At 45.3% G+C, this 15,512-nt stretch overlaps 1 protein-coding gene across 3 annotated transcripts in view; it reads right to left on the bottom strand.

Moving 5' to 3' along the window:
* PARD3B (par-3 family cell polarity regulator beta) overlaps nt 1-15,512 on the bottom strand; it is a 2,582,324-nt gene that overhangs the window by 1,203,845 nt on the left and 1,362,967 nt on the right. For all 3 annotated transcript variants that reach the window (XM_069615556.1, XM_069615558.1, XM_069615557.1), the window contains exon 16: nt 7,130-7,174. In XM_069615556.1, the coding sequence (XP_069471657.1) occupies nt 7,130-7,174 (45 nt within the window). The remainder of the gene's footprint in view (nt 1-7,129; nt 7,175-15,512) is intronic.

Raw genomic sequence — 15,512 nt, 5'->3', positions numbered from 1 at the left:
AGTTTTGTAGACCTAAACCATTTAATTGTTCCTGAGCTGCAGATGTTGGCACCAGATTGAAAATCTAGCATATATGACATTATATAGACTCTGGTGCCCACTTGAGAAATTTGAGGAGAGGGCGACCTACTCTTTTCCTTCGTTGTACAGCTGTATTGGGAGCCAAAACTCCTTTTTTACAATGTTTTAAAAGCTTGATTATCCATAACCAATACAGCCAGCTAGCCAGCTATTTCAGATACATGAATAATTGAATTCCGCTTGACAGAGAGGTGGAAAGAAGAGCACAAAGGCCAAATAACAGCCTCGGGCCTTCTGTCAACCAGAATCGGTTATCAGACCTCAAAATCTTTATATATTTCATTTCATTAACTGGAACAGTACTTTAACCGGCAATGGCAGGTCCTGGTTAATTGAACGCCGGATGACAGAGCTTTGACTTAACATCCAATTTCAGAAATTCAGAAAACAAACAATATGCAGTTAATTGTATCAACAGCTGTGAGACATACTGTACGCTGTGACGTGACATGTCTGCCTCCCTCACGCCCAACCAATAGCAAAGACCTGTCCACGAAAATACTGCATGAATAAAAGGAAACAAAACAAAATCTACAAGCGGAAACCGGGGCCGCCATTTTGCTGCATTCCTCGTGATGCGATAGGCTAGAGACCATTCTCGTTTGCAAGGATGGTACTTGTTGATCACCACGTGCACGATAACGTTATGTCCCCTTACAGGCATGTAGGGAAATAGCAGGATTATTCTATATGCTACTCAATTGCTGGAAAGGCTACCGCTGAAAAGTCTCAAAACATTCTCTGCAGACTGCAAAGAAATCCGCTTTAGCCTCAAAGCATGTTTTTTTTTTTTTTTACATTACACGGCATGGCTCTTTATCCAGAATATCTATAATTAAATCAACGAGAGTGTCATCTTGCACCATAGCCTCCAACAGGCTGCTCACTCACGCTTTAACATGACTAAATGCTAAAATGGGCCCTGAGAAGATCGAGAATGAAAAAGGGGGGCACTCGCGTGTGTGAGTCATGGTGGGTGGCTCCCCAGTGTCGATGGCCTTCTATAGATATAGCGTCCACGTATGAGAGAGCAGGGGGCGGGTGGGAGGGGCCGAGGCATGAATGCAAAAGGTGAGACCGTTTTTACTGACGAGAGTTCCAAATACTTGCAGAATAAGCAGTGGCAAAGCCGTTCCTTGTTTTTTATTTTATTTTTTATTTTAGAGTGCATGCAGAAACATATGGCACACGTGGTTTTACTAAACAGTGAATGTACTTGTTTCTTGTATGTGCTGAGTTTTGCAACATATTGTTGAAGCAATTAACAGACGTGCGAAAGGAGGAGCTGTGAAGCTTTTTTTTATTGATGCAATGTTGAAATAAGCATGTACATAACGCAGTGGGGAAGCACTTCAACTGCAAACGTTCAAACACAAATTATAGACAGCGAATGCAATTTTAAAATCAGACGACATGGGCACAGCAGGTGAGAGAAGACATGGGCATGGAAGGTGAGAGAAGACATGGCCAAAGGAGGTGGGTGAGAAGGCACTGTCAGGCCGCGAGGTGGGGGTAAGGCAGGGGCACAGCAAAAGGTGGGAGGCAGTGCTCAGCAGTGCCATTTTCTATCAACTGGCTGCAAGGGTCTGTTAATAATGGGCTGGCGGTGATGTGGAACTAGGGAGACCAGAATAAAAATAAAATAAAAAAACAGGATATGCCATTGACATAGAAGTAGGACTACAGTAAACATACACAGGACTCAGATAAAACTGTAGTCCTACTACTATGTCTCTGGCCTGACCGGGGGTGTGCTCACAGGCTCACTCCTCTCATTGGAGAAGAGCGGCAGCGGAGAGAATGGGGTCATTAAAGTCATTCACGCCCCCATTCATGCGCAGTGCGGGGCCCGATTTCGAGATTTTGGAATCGGTTCCGCAAAAACCGTGACCTTATCCACCCACATATTCAATCCCGGGATGGGGTTTAAAAAATTGAAAAACTCCTTTGACCCCGGGACAGAGGGCGATTTCTTGGGACTGTTGCGGGAAAACCGGTACGTCTGGTCACCCTACGTGGAATGTAGGGTCCCGGGAAAGAGAAGTGCAACAGTAAAGGGGTTGGAGCTAACTGGAGCATGCGGCTAGTGAACGAGGACTACGAGGCAGTGGCCCTCATTACAACACCGGCGCTAAACCATGGTGCTATTAGCACCATGGTTGGTGCCGGTGTTGTAACGGGTCCGCCATGGTTCAATGGGGAATTACCACCCCATTCCAAGGTTGGCGGGGCGGTAATTCCCCATTGAACCATGGCCCTTCCCCATTCCGATTTTCGCCCCATAGGGCTCTATAGGAATGAGGAAGGCACTAAGTACGGTACCACAGTTTGCGGTACCGTACTTAGCACCAAGGTCCCTTTGCGGGTCCCTACTTTAACGGCTGGTGTAGACCAGCCGTTAAGGTCGGGTCCCGCAAAGGGACCTTGTAGTAAGGCGCTAAGTGTTTAACGGTGCCGCAGCCTTTTACGGCGCCGTTCAACACTTAGCGCCAGGGTCGTAATGAGGCCCAGTGAGTGCTACTGAAAACTGAGGGAAGGAGCTTTGGTGATGTTCAACCAGGCATAAGAGCGATGCCTAACACAGGAAAAGCAGGAGCGGCATTTTCAAGCAGGACAATACGACACAGGTAGCGGATTCGGCGGGCAAGATGCAATTTGGCTCTCCAGATGTTTTGATCTGAATCCAATATTGCCTCACCATTGCCTATGCTAGGTTGGGATGATGGGAGTTGTAGTACAAAACATCTGAGGAGTCAATGGTTTCAGAACACTAGCGCCACACTGGGTAGGAGAGGAATGGTGGAGGTGAGAGGATGCCTGGGGTCGGGCAATCAAATTAAGTACACTGGAGATTTTTTAGGGTGTCCCCACTGTTTTCCCAGACTCTTACATTTGGCCACTAGCGGGTGCTAAACTCATCTTCTATTGCGTCTTTTATGATCTGTGTATGGACTTCTTGTATGGTGACACATGATAACGTATCACCTGTTTTTTTACTTTGAATTATGGTATGTTATAATGTTTTACTTCTTTGCTTCTAATGCTTTTATTGTGCAAAAGGTTTGTATTAACTACATGCACGCAATAATTAAAAATAAAGAGTACAACTCAAAATGTGGTATTGATTGGTAGTGACAGGATACACATTAAAACAAGTTTTAATCCATTCTCCATGCTTGAAACTTCACCCAAAAACTGGGGAACAGGAGCGAATACACTTAAACGGGAGTAGGAAGGAGGCATACATTATCCAGCGTAATGCACAAATGAGGTTTGTCTGAGCAGTTAAATAACAGCTGTTCTCTCACAACTCAATTGTTCCTCGGTGCTAATTTCAATCTAATACCAGTGAAAAAGCGACACCTAAAGTAGGTTCAGGTTGCTTAGGCTGCATGGAACAGTCCGAATGTTCAGATGCAGGAGCAGGGCTCAAGTCCATGATACACGCGGGTGGACGCAGTCCACCCACTTCTTTTCAGAGTGTGGACGCCTTCCCCCCTGGGTATTTTAGAGGCCGTGTGTAAAATAAGCAAAAAAGTCCTGTCTTTTTTAAACTTGTGAATTTACGTCGTCGGGCACGTCACCACTGCACCAGATAAATTGCTGAAAATTAGCAAACAACGCAAGCTGCAATGTGACATTTCGGTACTGCATGTTCCAGGGAAAGCATGGTTATTAGTTCTTGGCATTCTGACTATACCCTCTGTAACTGCACACTTTGTAACCGGCGCTCTGATGCCAATGGGTTTGGTGCGCTCTGTAAATAAAATAAATACAATTTGTAGCATGCACACCTTTTCAAAACACTGTTAGAAGAAACTATCCTCTCTGGTGTTTTTCTGTGTGTTGATTTTATGAAAGGCAAATGCCATTCATACTGTGCAATTTGTAGGGTTATGCAAAGCCAATTGAATGACATTTGCATATTTCACATTGATATGCTAATTTCTGGTGATGTCACATCCGATTTTGTATGTTAATAAGTTCCTCCACTTTTTTTTTTTGTATGACTTGACCCCTGTGCAGGAGGCTTGCTTTTGAATGGTTTATACAGTCAGGACCAGATGAGGAGGTGTGAGAAAAGGGTGTCATGTGGTATTATCACTGATCACACCATTGTTGATTAAACAATATTATTTTGTATCCATTGAACACTCTTCTACCATATTTTAGAACTGGTATAGTTATAGAAACAAACTCCTGTCCAAGAATATGTGGGGAAAGCACACTGACACAGCCCTCGCTAACTTCAATCTCTCTATCTCTAACACACACCTTTAATACTCTTGCCCCCGTCATGAGTGTCCAACTGAAGCCTTTCCAAAAGTACAACTCTTGGTACAACTCTGATCTGGCTGCCCTTAGAGGCAAGTGTAGGGCAGCTGAGCGGAAATGGAATTCCTCAAGAGGACCCTCTAACAAACTGGTCTGCAGCCTCCTTCAAACACAATATCGACTCTGCATCCACACCAAGAAAAGAGCCTTTATTCAAGCCTGCATCTGAGCAGCATAAAAAAAAAGCAAGACTTGTCAAAGTCTGTAAGGAACTGGGCAATCCTGCAGCAGCCTCCTCTTGTGTCACACCCACCCAGGACCTTTGCTCGGCTCTGGCTGCACACTTCACCGCAAAAACCCAACACACCCTTTCCTCTCACACCACATCATACACCAACACCTCTAGAGCCTCCCTAAGCCCCTCTGCAATCTCTTCTTTGCCACTGGAGTTTTCCCAACTTCTCTTAAGCATTCCCCTGGCCCCTACACCACTTCTCCTCTCTTCTCTCACTCTATCACACCTGATGAGCTCGCCAGACAAGTCCAGTGCATGAAGGCCTCATCCAAACAGGTGAAGCCCTGCCCCTCCAAAACCAATAAGAACAACATTGACTCTCTCTCCCCAGCCTTGGCTGATCTCAGCAATCTCTCCTTTGCCACTGGAGTTTTCCCAACTTCTCTTAAGAATTCCCTACGTCTGCTTAAGAAACCCTCTGCCGACCCCTCAGTTCCAGCAAACTACCGCCCCAGCACTATCGCCCCTTTCCTGGGCAAACTCCTGGAGAAGCTGGCCATCTCTCAGATTACCCTCCACACAGAATCGTCTGGTTGCCTCCATGACCATCAGTCTGGCTTTGAAAAATCCAGAGGCACAGAAACTGCTCTTCTGAACACCCGTGAAGATCTGTTCTCAAATCCTGACCCCAAAACTCCCTCTGTCCTCATTCTTCTTGACCTCCCTCTGCCTTCGACACGGTACACCACAACATCCTGATCGCACATCTCCGTGACATCCTGGGAATCACCGATCAGGCTCTGGCCTGGTTAACCTCCTTCCTTTCTGACCGCCCATCCCAGGTGGAACTTGGGTCCTTTCTCTCTCCTATCACTCTTTCAACCTGTGATGTACCTCAAGGTTCTAACGTGTCCCCCTGGTTCTTCAATGTCTACATAGCTGTCCTGGCACATGCGATTGACACTTTCATCTCTAACTTCCAGTGTTATGCGGATGACACACAACTCTCCTTCAGGCTACCACCAGCCACCTCCGCCTATGCCTCAACACCAGTAAGACTGAGATTGTTTGCATTGGGAATCCTGACTAGCTTTCCCACTAGCACTCTGACCGGCCTCCCTTGGCCCTGCGCCGGCACCCACCTGTGAGGCAAAAAACATTGGGGTCAGCTCCTTGAGCTCTTTCAAACACTTGCCTTGTGTATAGGCGCTTTACAAATAAACATTACCATACCAGGGTAGTGGGTGAACAAAAATATTATTTCCCCAATGTTTTTTTCCTCGAACAATAATATCACTTGGTACCGATAAAAGCAACGAGTGTGGATTAGGGGCCAGCCGTGAAATCTTGGGATACATTCCAACTACACTGAACTTTTGCAAATGGCTTACACTTAACTGCCATTTCCCTCTAGGAAAACCAGCAGAAATCTACTGTACAAACTATGGTCATCCATGGCCGAACATAGAGAAAGAGCAGATAACCAGAAGGTGCCGATGATTATAAAAAGGGGGGTGATCAGGTTGTTTATGCAGAGCTATTAATGAAAATGCACTTGCTTTGGAAACTGAAGCGTCTTCATAAAATCCTATGCAGTTGATCCATCAGGTGATACATAACCAACCCTGTTAGGCCAACATATGATAAAGTCCAATTCTGCATGCTCTTGTAGATGCACATATTTTAATAGAGTGATGGATAGCCAAGGTTAACCATTTTCAAGCCCGACATAAGTTGTGTAGATCAAGAAATTGAGGGAGTGGAAAATAGTGGTTTGCCAAATCAACCAATTTTGTAAAGTGGTCAAATGAATCTATTGCTACAGGCCAAAGCGTTTCCAGTCCTTGTCTTCTTTTTGAATAAAATGAGGCCTTTCAGGGAATCATAGGACTGACGCCCTTCATTTGAACTAAATGCATTAAACCACAGGATGGCACTGATTTGTAAAACGAAAGGTCTAGGAACAACCATGGTGTCTGTTGACATGAAGACATCTAGTCAACCTCGAGTTTTATCCGATGGGGAATTTGGATTAAGATTTTATGCCTCATGCTTACACATCCAACAAATTAACCACTAAACCATCTCTTTTTCCCTATGTGGGGGAAATGAAAGACAACTAAAGATAACATAGGTAGACATAAAACAAAATGAGTCTGTCAAGGCCACGTCCAGCCCAACACACGAAAGACCACCAGGCTCCATCCTCTATTGATGCATTGTCTCGTTTTAATTCACAGTCAGCAAACAGACATACGGTGAGCCAATGAGTTACTGCATTTCCCTCCATGGGATTGAGTCAGGAGCGCGCGCATGCAGCTACGCGCACGCTGCCACGCATGAAGCGATAATTTATCATTGTAGGGCTTGGAGCAATCCCATGCATTAATTAGCGAGCCCTCCGGTGACCATGACGGTGAGAAAGTAAATCCAAGAGCAATGCATGTATTGGCATTTCTAGCAGGCATGCTGGGGAAATGGAGAGGGGACGTGCGGGGGTAAGGGAGAAGGGCTAGCATGCTGCAATGAATTCCTTACCTGACTTGTGTCCCGCCAGCCAGCTAATGTTACTTTCATCTTCCACTGCAGTGGGGAAAGAAGACACACACCGATCAGCAACTCCTTCGAGTGAATGTCAAATCATTTCAAACACATGATAGCTTCAACCTTTAATGGTAATGAGCTGTAGAGGGTCATTTTTTTCCTCCAAAGCCCGTGGGGCACTTAAGAGGCCTGGTGTGGAGAGAAGAGTGCATGTGGGGTGGGCCACCAGGGGGGAGCGCTGACAAGAGAGGACATCTCTCTGACAGCGGTAAACAAATGGGTGGCCGAGAGAAAAATATGTCAATAAAGCATTACAGGTTCACAATGTTTTATTAACCATTCAATGCAAAGTACACCTTCAACGTAACAGGCAGGAACAGAGATAAAGAAGCACAATATAGCACTGCAAGCAACAAATCTAGCGCAGGCCAAGGAGGGTCCGTACGCGTACATCAATGTTACTGACCAGCAAACTCTCACTGACCCCCAAGTCTAAAGAGTGATCGGTGCAAGGGTACAAATAAAATGGACCCTAGGCATGTCGCGAGGCAGCGACCCAACCCATCGCTCTTCAGCTGCTGTGCCATTATAGAAGGGGAAAAGCCTTCATAAAATGGAAAGGTCAGATTCCTTCTGCAAAATACCACTGTTTGTGGCTTCATTTGGCATCGTCAGTGAGATGTAGCTTGGGACTACGGACACAGCAAGCACAATAACAGGCTTTAGATGTTATTATTATGCTGCGGATACAGCTATGCGGATAGGGGGACTAGGCCTCCCCTAGTGTCCAGCCCTTGCGATTCCATTGTACACAGCTTATGAACATTATTCGAATGATCTGTTGATGCTCAGTTTTCAGCTATGTGCGTAGTGATACTAAGCCCCTCCTAGTTTCCAGGCCGCCAGCCCTTGGGATGCCATTATGCACGTCTTATTAACATTATTACAATGATCTTCTTGATGATCAGGATGCAGCCTTGCAAGTAGGAGTACTAAGCCTGTCCAATGTTCAGCGCTTGGAAAAGCCTTCTCCGTGTCTTATTTACGTTATTATAATTAGCACAGCCGGACTGCCTTACTGCTAAACGGATTCCCTGATGATTGCAAAAAGCATGAAAACATTTGGAGAAAAACTCGGAGGCAAAGAGAGCCTGGAACCAAAATGAGCCAATGTAGGAAATCACGGACTACCACCACGGTTCTTGCTTGCAGTAAAGCTTATTTAATAGAGATTTAAACAAAAGGTCCGAGTGGGGTTTTATAGTCTGTTGCCGCCAGGTGGATTCCACTTGTCTGGATTCTCCTACAGGCTTGCGAATCATCCCCCTTCATATTGGGACATCCCTCAATTGGTCTTGTACGCCATGTCCCCGCCCCTGCCTGAGCCACAGTTAGCATCCTCGCAATCTTGCAGACCCTGGTTGTTTGGGCCCTTGTCCAGACCCTGTTGTTGCCGGAGTGGTATCCGGTCATCTGCCAAAGTGGACCCCGCACCCCAGGCAGGGATGTGTTCTTGTTCGTGCCATCTCCCGGCATGACGATAGACTCCGTTGGTGACCCGAGGTGTAAGCTCCAGCACAGGGCATACCGTCAACGATCGCTGGTAGCTTAGGAAGACAAGTAGCTGGGTTAGGACCCAGGGCATGTAGAAAGAGAGGGGTACGGACAGGGTAGACAACACATTCCGTCATTACACCATGGGGCTGCACCTCACAGCCTCTCAAAAGAGAATAACTGTCTCTGTATGTAATTTCTGAAGTGCTCCTCTCAATTCCCCCCTGGGCTGTTATTGCTTATGAAGGCATTTGCCAAATAGGTCATGGCGCAGCAGGGAGTCCTCGTCTTCCAGGGACCTATTGAACAGAAGACCGCAGTTTCCCATGCTCGCAAAAACATTCATGAAATCAATGGGCGACACAATACCATTCGCAAATGGTGGAATTTCCCTGGATGAAGGCGTTCCTCATTTTCCAAGCCCTGGTTCAGTTTTCTTGTGCAGTCCAGTTCAGTCAGGGTTCTGAAAAACGCTACTTTGCCTTCCTACAGTCAGAGATCTCTCTTTGAAAGACTATCTCATTGCATTGCAATTACTTGTCTATGAAGTGTTTTGATCACTCACCTCCTGTCAGGACAAACGTGGTTTAAGACTCCAGGACATGAACATGTGTCCCATGGATACAGGCATCTGGAGACAGTCCAACCCACGCGGACACGTATCCTTGGTATTGTTCTGCCCCTAGGTCTTCTGGGAAACTCCCTAACACCCAAGCCTAAAGTTATTTATTCAGCAGAACATGACGCGAGGCATTGGAGCAAAATATACATTGCATGCAATTGAGATAAGCAACACGTGTAATTACTCTTCAAGACTGAAAACATCCAGAATGGGCCGATAAGCGCAGCTGACACGCGCATGGCAGATCAATTTTACCTCCACTTATGAACCCCCCGCAAAGAATTACGACAAACAGAACCATTATGTGCACAAAGGTGAAAGCAAGCAACCTTTAGAAGACAAACTCTGTTGAAACACAAGACGCCGGCAACATATCATACAGGGAAACTTTTCAACTGCCAAATTCACGGAGAGGCATCACAATTGGATTAAAAGAATCCGTTCTTGCAACCAGGCCCCGCCTTGATAAGGACCAAAGTGGTCGAAACACGTGTCGGCACAGAACGGGCCTTAGACAATGAATGAATAAACAGTTCCCAAGAGTGAAATTAGTTGTTCAACAGCTCTTAAATTTATTTCTAATTAATATGTTCTAGGACAGCGCTTTCTCTACAGATCTCAAAGTTTGTGTGCTCATTGTTTACATAGGTCAGGGGTGACCTATGATCTGATGAGATAGCAGCAGCCCGTGTTCTCAATTGGTAGTCTAGTAAAAATTGTTCTGTGCGCCCTTGCACCCGGTTACCCATACACAGTTATCTTAAAGTTATTTCTGGCTGTCAATTGAATGAGGTAATCCAGAGTTCATTTGAATAAATTAGAAATCAACATTGTCCATTGAAGACAAAAGCATCATGAACAGAACTGAGCTCGCACTTTCCAATACGAAGCTCCTGGTTCTAACATTTCTTCTGCGTGCATTACAGGGCGGGTTGTGAGATGTTGACGCCTCGTTCCTTACGGAGTGACGCGTCTTCCTTCACTTCATCAGAAATCTTCGGTGGAGTAAGATTCTATGACCACTGCAAGATTGTAACTGAAACCCAAGTATATGTCAGGGCGGGAATCCCAGCATCTCTGTGTGAAGCCGGCAGTCTTTGGTTCGAATCCCTGCAGGGCCAACCCTGTCTTTTATCCTTCTCAGGTCCATACAATGGCTACCTTCAAACAGAGTAATAAGACCTTTAATTGCAGTGCTGAGAAGGAGGAAATCGGCCACGAAGCCCTATACAAAAATGTGATATTAATATCATTATTACCAGGTGTGCCGAGACGAGTGGGGCTAGTGAGCCCAAGCTTGGCTAGCACACAGCAGAAGAAAGTCTTTCTACTGTCCGCTCATCAGTAAACTCTCAGATGCAGCATTTATCACAAGGTAAATTCTTCCCCATGCAATTACTTTTCACTGCTTGTAAATGTAAAGGAGGATACCACAATGGCCAGGGTGGCGGCGGAGTGTAGAGGAGGGGGCAGAGTTGGCGTTTGAACTCCGCTCAAAGGAAATGTTCAAAATAATAGTTATAAAATGGGACAATTTCTTTCAGGTTGCTTCTTTCCAAACTCCACACTGTACATCAATTCCACTTGATCTCACGTCCATGCACTGGTGCACCCAAAATATGGTTGGTATTGAGGTGATTTTTAGTACACTAAGGGATCCATAGACACGCTCTAGAGTAGGTTACCAAGGAAGCTCAGCAGGTTGAGAGACCGTTGCTGAGATTTTATATATCAAAAACTGATCGTTAGTCACATGACTTTTTGCAATTGCTTATAAAAAACAAGCGTTATAAAATGTGTTGGGCCAGGGCATGGGTTGGGATCGCCCCTTGCTTATATTCAGGGCGGAGGTGGAGGTATTTCTACCTTGTTGTGAAAATCAAAAGTTGGTAGGCATGAACCCACAATTTAATTTCCTACTAACTGCTGTCAGCACAATAGAAGCATTTATTTGTGATTAAGCAGTTTGACAAGCATATAACATCTTTGTAAATATGCATATACACACAAGGAAGGGGCACAACAAGTATAGGATATTTGTGTGGTAGTAAAAAAAAAACACATTTCAAACAAAACAAGTAAATGCCTTTAAGCAGCATTTTTGAGTTTGGAAAGGACTTCTTTTTTTTCTATGAAAGTGTAAGATACACATTTGGAAAACAACAGTGTGCTCAGCATGTAGAAAACCTGCTTTTAACAGTGAAGGCCCCCACCCCAGTGATAGTCATAGGCCATTAATTCCCCGCTGCGCCCCTTTTAATCCAGAAGAAAGAAAACATGCCAGGCAAATAGAGCCAGCAGACTCGGGACTGGGGAAAGGGAAACAGCGCAGATTAGATCACTGAGCCTCCAGCTTCCCTCAGTGAAGCCTTGTTGGGGCTGAGGCAGGCCGGGTCCTGAGATCCGGCCAGACATCTGATGACGGATCGCGGAGCCGGCAAGAGCCGGGCCATTGGCCAGAGCTGCTTGCGTCCAAATTAACATCCACATGTGTTTGGGTTGAAAATATAAATTCCCACTGTTTTCATGGGGGGTTAGGGGGAGGCTGGGGCTCGCACTATCACATACTATTCCCTCCCATCTCTACCTACAGAAACAGATAATGCATTTGTATTATGTATATGCGTGTAAAGGCCTAAAACGCTGAATGTTAATATGAATGGAAACAGATATTTCCACTTGTGAGCGTTTTCGTCCTTGGGTCAAGTCCTGATAAAAAAAAAATTCAGGGGACACATTAACACAGCAATTGAATGTATAGACTATAACTAAATCCAACTCAACACGACCCCCACTAGGACTTACTACGCTAACAAACTACACATCCTACACATCAACAGTGCCAAAGCTGGAGGGCTGGGCTTCCACTACATAGCTGCCAAACTATGGAACGCTCTACCCCCAGAAATCGGAGCAGAAAACTCTCTCTTTGCCTTCCGGAAAAATATCAAAACATCCCTTTTCATCTAACACTCTATATGTTTTCTTATCCTTGTAAAAGATTGTATGCAAAACTGTATGTATGTAACTGTTCTGTTTGTCCACTGTTCATTTGCCTGTAACTAAGCATTCTGTCTGTAACAAGCGCCATGATGCCTCCGGGCTGCTGCGCGCTCTGCAAATTTGAATAAATAAATAATGTGGCGTCACTATGAATTAGCATATCAAGGTGCCCTCTGAGAAAATTGGGGGGACTCAGTCACCTGCGTATACCCTCGACTTGAACCCTGGTTCCTTCAAATGGCTCCAGAGGCAGAGTCCTCCGCCCACTTGGTAGCCTCAGACTGGCTGCCTGCATACCGGTGTTTCTTTCTCAGTTTGGCTGCTATGTAAAGCAGGCAGTTCCTTCCAGAAACGCAGACAAGTCTTCAAAGACCACAACGTGTTGCGTCTTCTGGGGAAAAAGTAAAAAAAAAAAAGTAGGCTCATTGGGCTTCAGGAGGAGCTTCGCGACATTCTCCATGCTACTCGCAAAGGTCACTGGCTAATGATTAAAACATCTGCGGCTACCTGGAGAGAAAAGCAAACATCAATAATAAAATAAATAGCATTAGGGAAAGGAATAAAGAAGGGGACGGGCCAAGCTTGGAAGACGGACACTTACATGCAGGGAGAACCAGCACAGGCACCAGCAGTGCCCGGCTGAAGGTGAGTCGCTGGAAGCAGGTGCCAGCATGGGAAGGTCCCATCCCGGACCCAGGGGAAGAAGTAACACTGGCCCATCCTTTGGTGAGATCTGAATTGACTGAAAATCAATTCGATATATTGCGCTATCTGCTCTACAGAAGCAGCATAGATGAAACTAGCTGGCCATCCAACCTGGCCAATGCGCTGCCTAGTCTTGACACGCAGCTCCCATAGGATGGCAGACTTCCCTTTCTGTCCTCCATACTATTTCTTCCACTTTTTTCTGTGGCAGAACGTTGGGAACTCATGCATTTTGTTGGTTTCATTTATGTTGGCAGAATCGTCCAATGCCTGACCCCACTTTTCAGTCTAATAATACACTTTAATGATGCTCATGATAATTGATTGGCCCACCCCGCATCTCATGGTGACCACTAGGTATAAGGAGTGCTCTTCCACAGAAGGAATGTCTCCTCGTGTACTGTGGTCTAGTCCCTTCTGCTCATATCTCAATTTTTCGACTTCCCTCTTCTAAATACACATCTTAATTTCCAGATCTCTCTGCATAATCCTTGGGGTGCATACCATACATAATGTATGTGGGTCATCGTTTGAACGTCATCCATTGGCCTTTGCCCTAGTGGACTTGTCGGCTGCTGAACCTGTCGCAATATGCCAGAGAGGCCCTTACCACATGAGCACTTTGGTAACAAAATCAATCTTATCCAGAATATACCCCTATTACTGTGCATCCCAACATTTCTCCTACCTTCTCCCATGTCCATTTAACTCCACTTACCTAACTCTTGGTTAACAGGCATGATAACACCCCCTGATCACCCCCCCCCAATCTCCCTTCTTTTGCTGGCTTTCCTAAGTCAATGAGTGTAGGAACCTGTTAGGGTTCCAGCAAGAACATCCCCCTTATTACCTGGGAGACTATGGCAGCCCATATGGACACGCCGTTAGCAGGGTGCCACCAGTCGTTCCAAAGCAGCATAGTGACATTATAGCATTCTAATGCCATGCTCCGTGTTGTTTTCAGAAGCCTTCAGGAGAATAACTGTACTGCATTACGTTAATGTAATTACATATGACTGCCATGCACGCATAGGTCTTCCTACTAAGACGTGCAGGTCTAGTGGTTTCCAAGATGGCCACCAGGAAAGATCAGGTGATCTGATACAAAGGTATTAGCATACTTCCTCGAAAAACATTTGACCTTTTTGATTTGACTGCATTTTTTAATTGCTTTTTCAGTCAAATATAATAAATATATGGGGAGGGGTAAGGGAATAAGATAAGGGAGGGGATGAAGGTGCGGAGGTTACAGGGGCTCGGCTCCCGCATTTTCAACCAAAAAATGATCAAATCAAATTAGGCCAAATTGGAAAAGGTCAAATATTTTTGACCAAAAAGACCTAAACCGATACAAAGCCGACCGCACATGTAAAGCAGGCAGGGAGATGAAAGTCCTTGTCTTGCAAACTGCTTAGGACTCTTGAGATTCCCTTCAAAGCTTTTTTCTTCATGTTCCCATTATTTTAGGTACGGGTAAGAAAGGGCGGGTGGTTTTTGCCATGTTTTTTGCTATGCGCTCTCTCGTCCAGGTGTTCTGAGTAAACTCATAATGATACTTCTTCCAGTAGTATATCAGAGCACCTTGGTTCCATATTCATTTGCTATCTCAATTCCTTAGTTTAAAGCAGCAAGAAAACTGATGCCAAGTAGCGATCTGTCCCAACCCTTTTGGATCCTGATTATCGCTTCCTGTGATACAAACAGGATTTCCTCACTGGCTGGTTCTTGCTAAACAGAACAGGAGGTCAGGTAACCATATGCATTTATCACTTGTGGGAATTCTTGTTCTTTAATCACCCACTACAATATTCCTAAATGCCTCTTTATTGTCACCCTGTCCAGCTCCTGTGTTGGTGATCCAGATATGGGGATAAGAAAAGGGACGCAACCAATAAGTCGCCCCTGCCATTATGGTCATTCCTGCTGCCTGTAAATTAGAACAGGGTAGGAGACAGGCAATAGTGTCAGAGGTAGACACATTCCATGGTTTATAAGGACACTCAGCAAAGAAAGCCGGGTATCCAGACAGAACCTGCTACTCGGAGAGGCTGAATGCTATACAGGACCACTGAAAGGCTGACATTGTTCTGCCCTTTTCTTGTAAAGGGGCCATATTTACTGTTTGTAGGCCCTGTACAGGCCCATTTAGTTAGTAGCATCGAGTGGACTCCTAAAATGATCTAATTTTAGAACCTGTTGTGATTTCACGGCAAGCAGAAATGTGTTCAATTTCCCCAAATGGCGTCATTATTAAACTGGCCTTATTACAGCTCTCAGACAAGGGATCTGGACAACATTGAGGATTGGTTGTGACTCGCCCTCATTTCCAAATGAGAGCTTTTATCAGGAATCCTCAGAAGAATGGAAGATGACAAGGGTGGATGGGACATGCTCAATGAGCCCCTGAAACTTCAGTAACGCCGGGCAGTGGCCAGGGCCCTACATGTAATATGCCCCAATCCTAATGAAGTTCTTTCTAACGATACGCACTGT

The sequence above is a fragment of the Ambystoma mexicanum genome, chromosome 9 (genome assembly GCF_040938575.1).
Source record: "Ambystoma mexicanum isolate Mex_15411 chromosome 9, UKY_AmexF1_1, whole genome shotgun sequence".
Classification (NCBI taxonomy): domain Eukaryota; kingdom Metazoa; phylum Chordata; class Amphibia; order Caudata; family Ambystomatidae; genus Ambystoma; species Ambystoma mexicanum.
The sequence above is the reverse complement of the archived record's forward strand: the minus strand, read 5'-3'. Positions and strand labels throughout refer to the sequence as shown.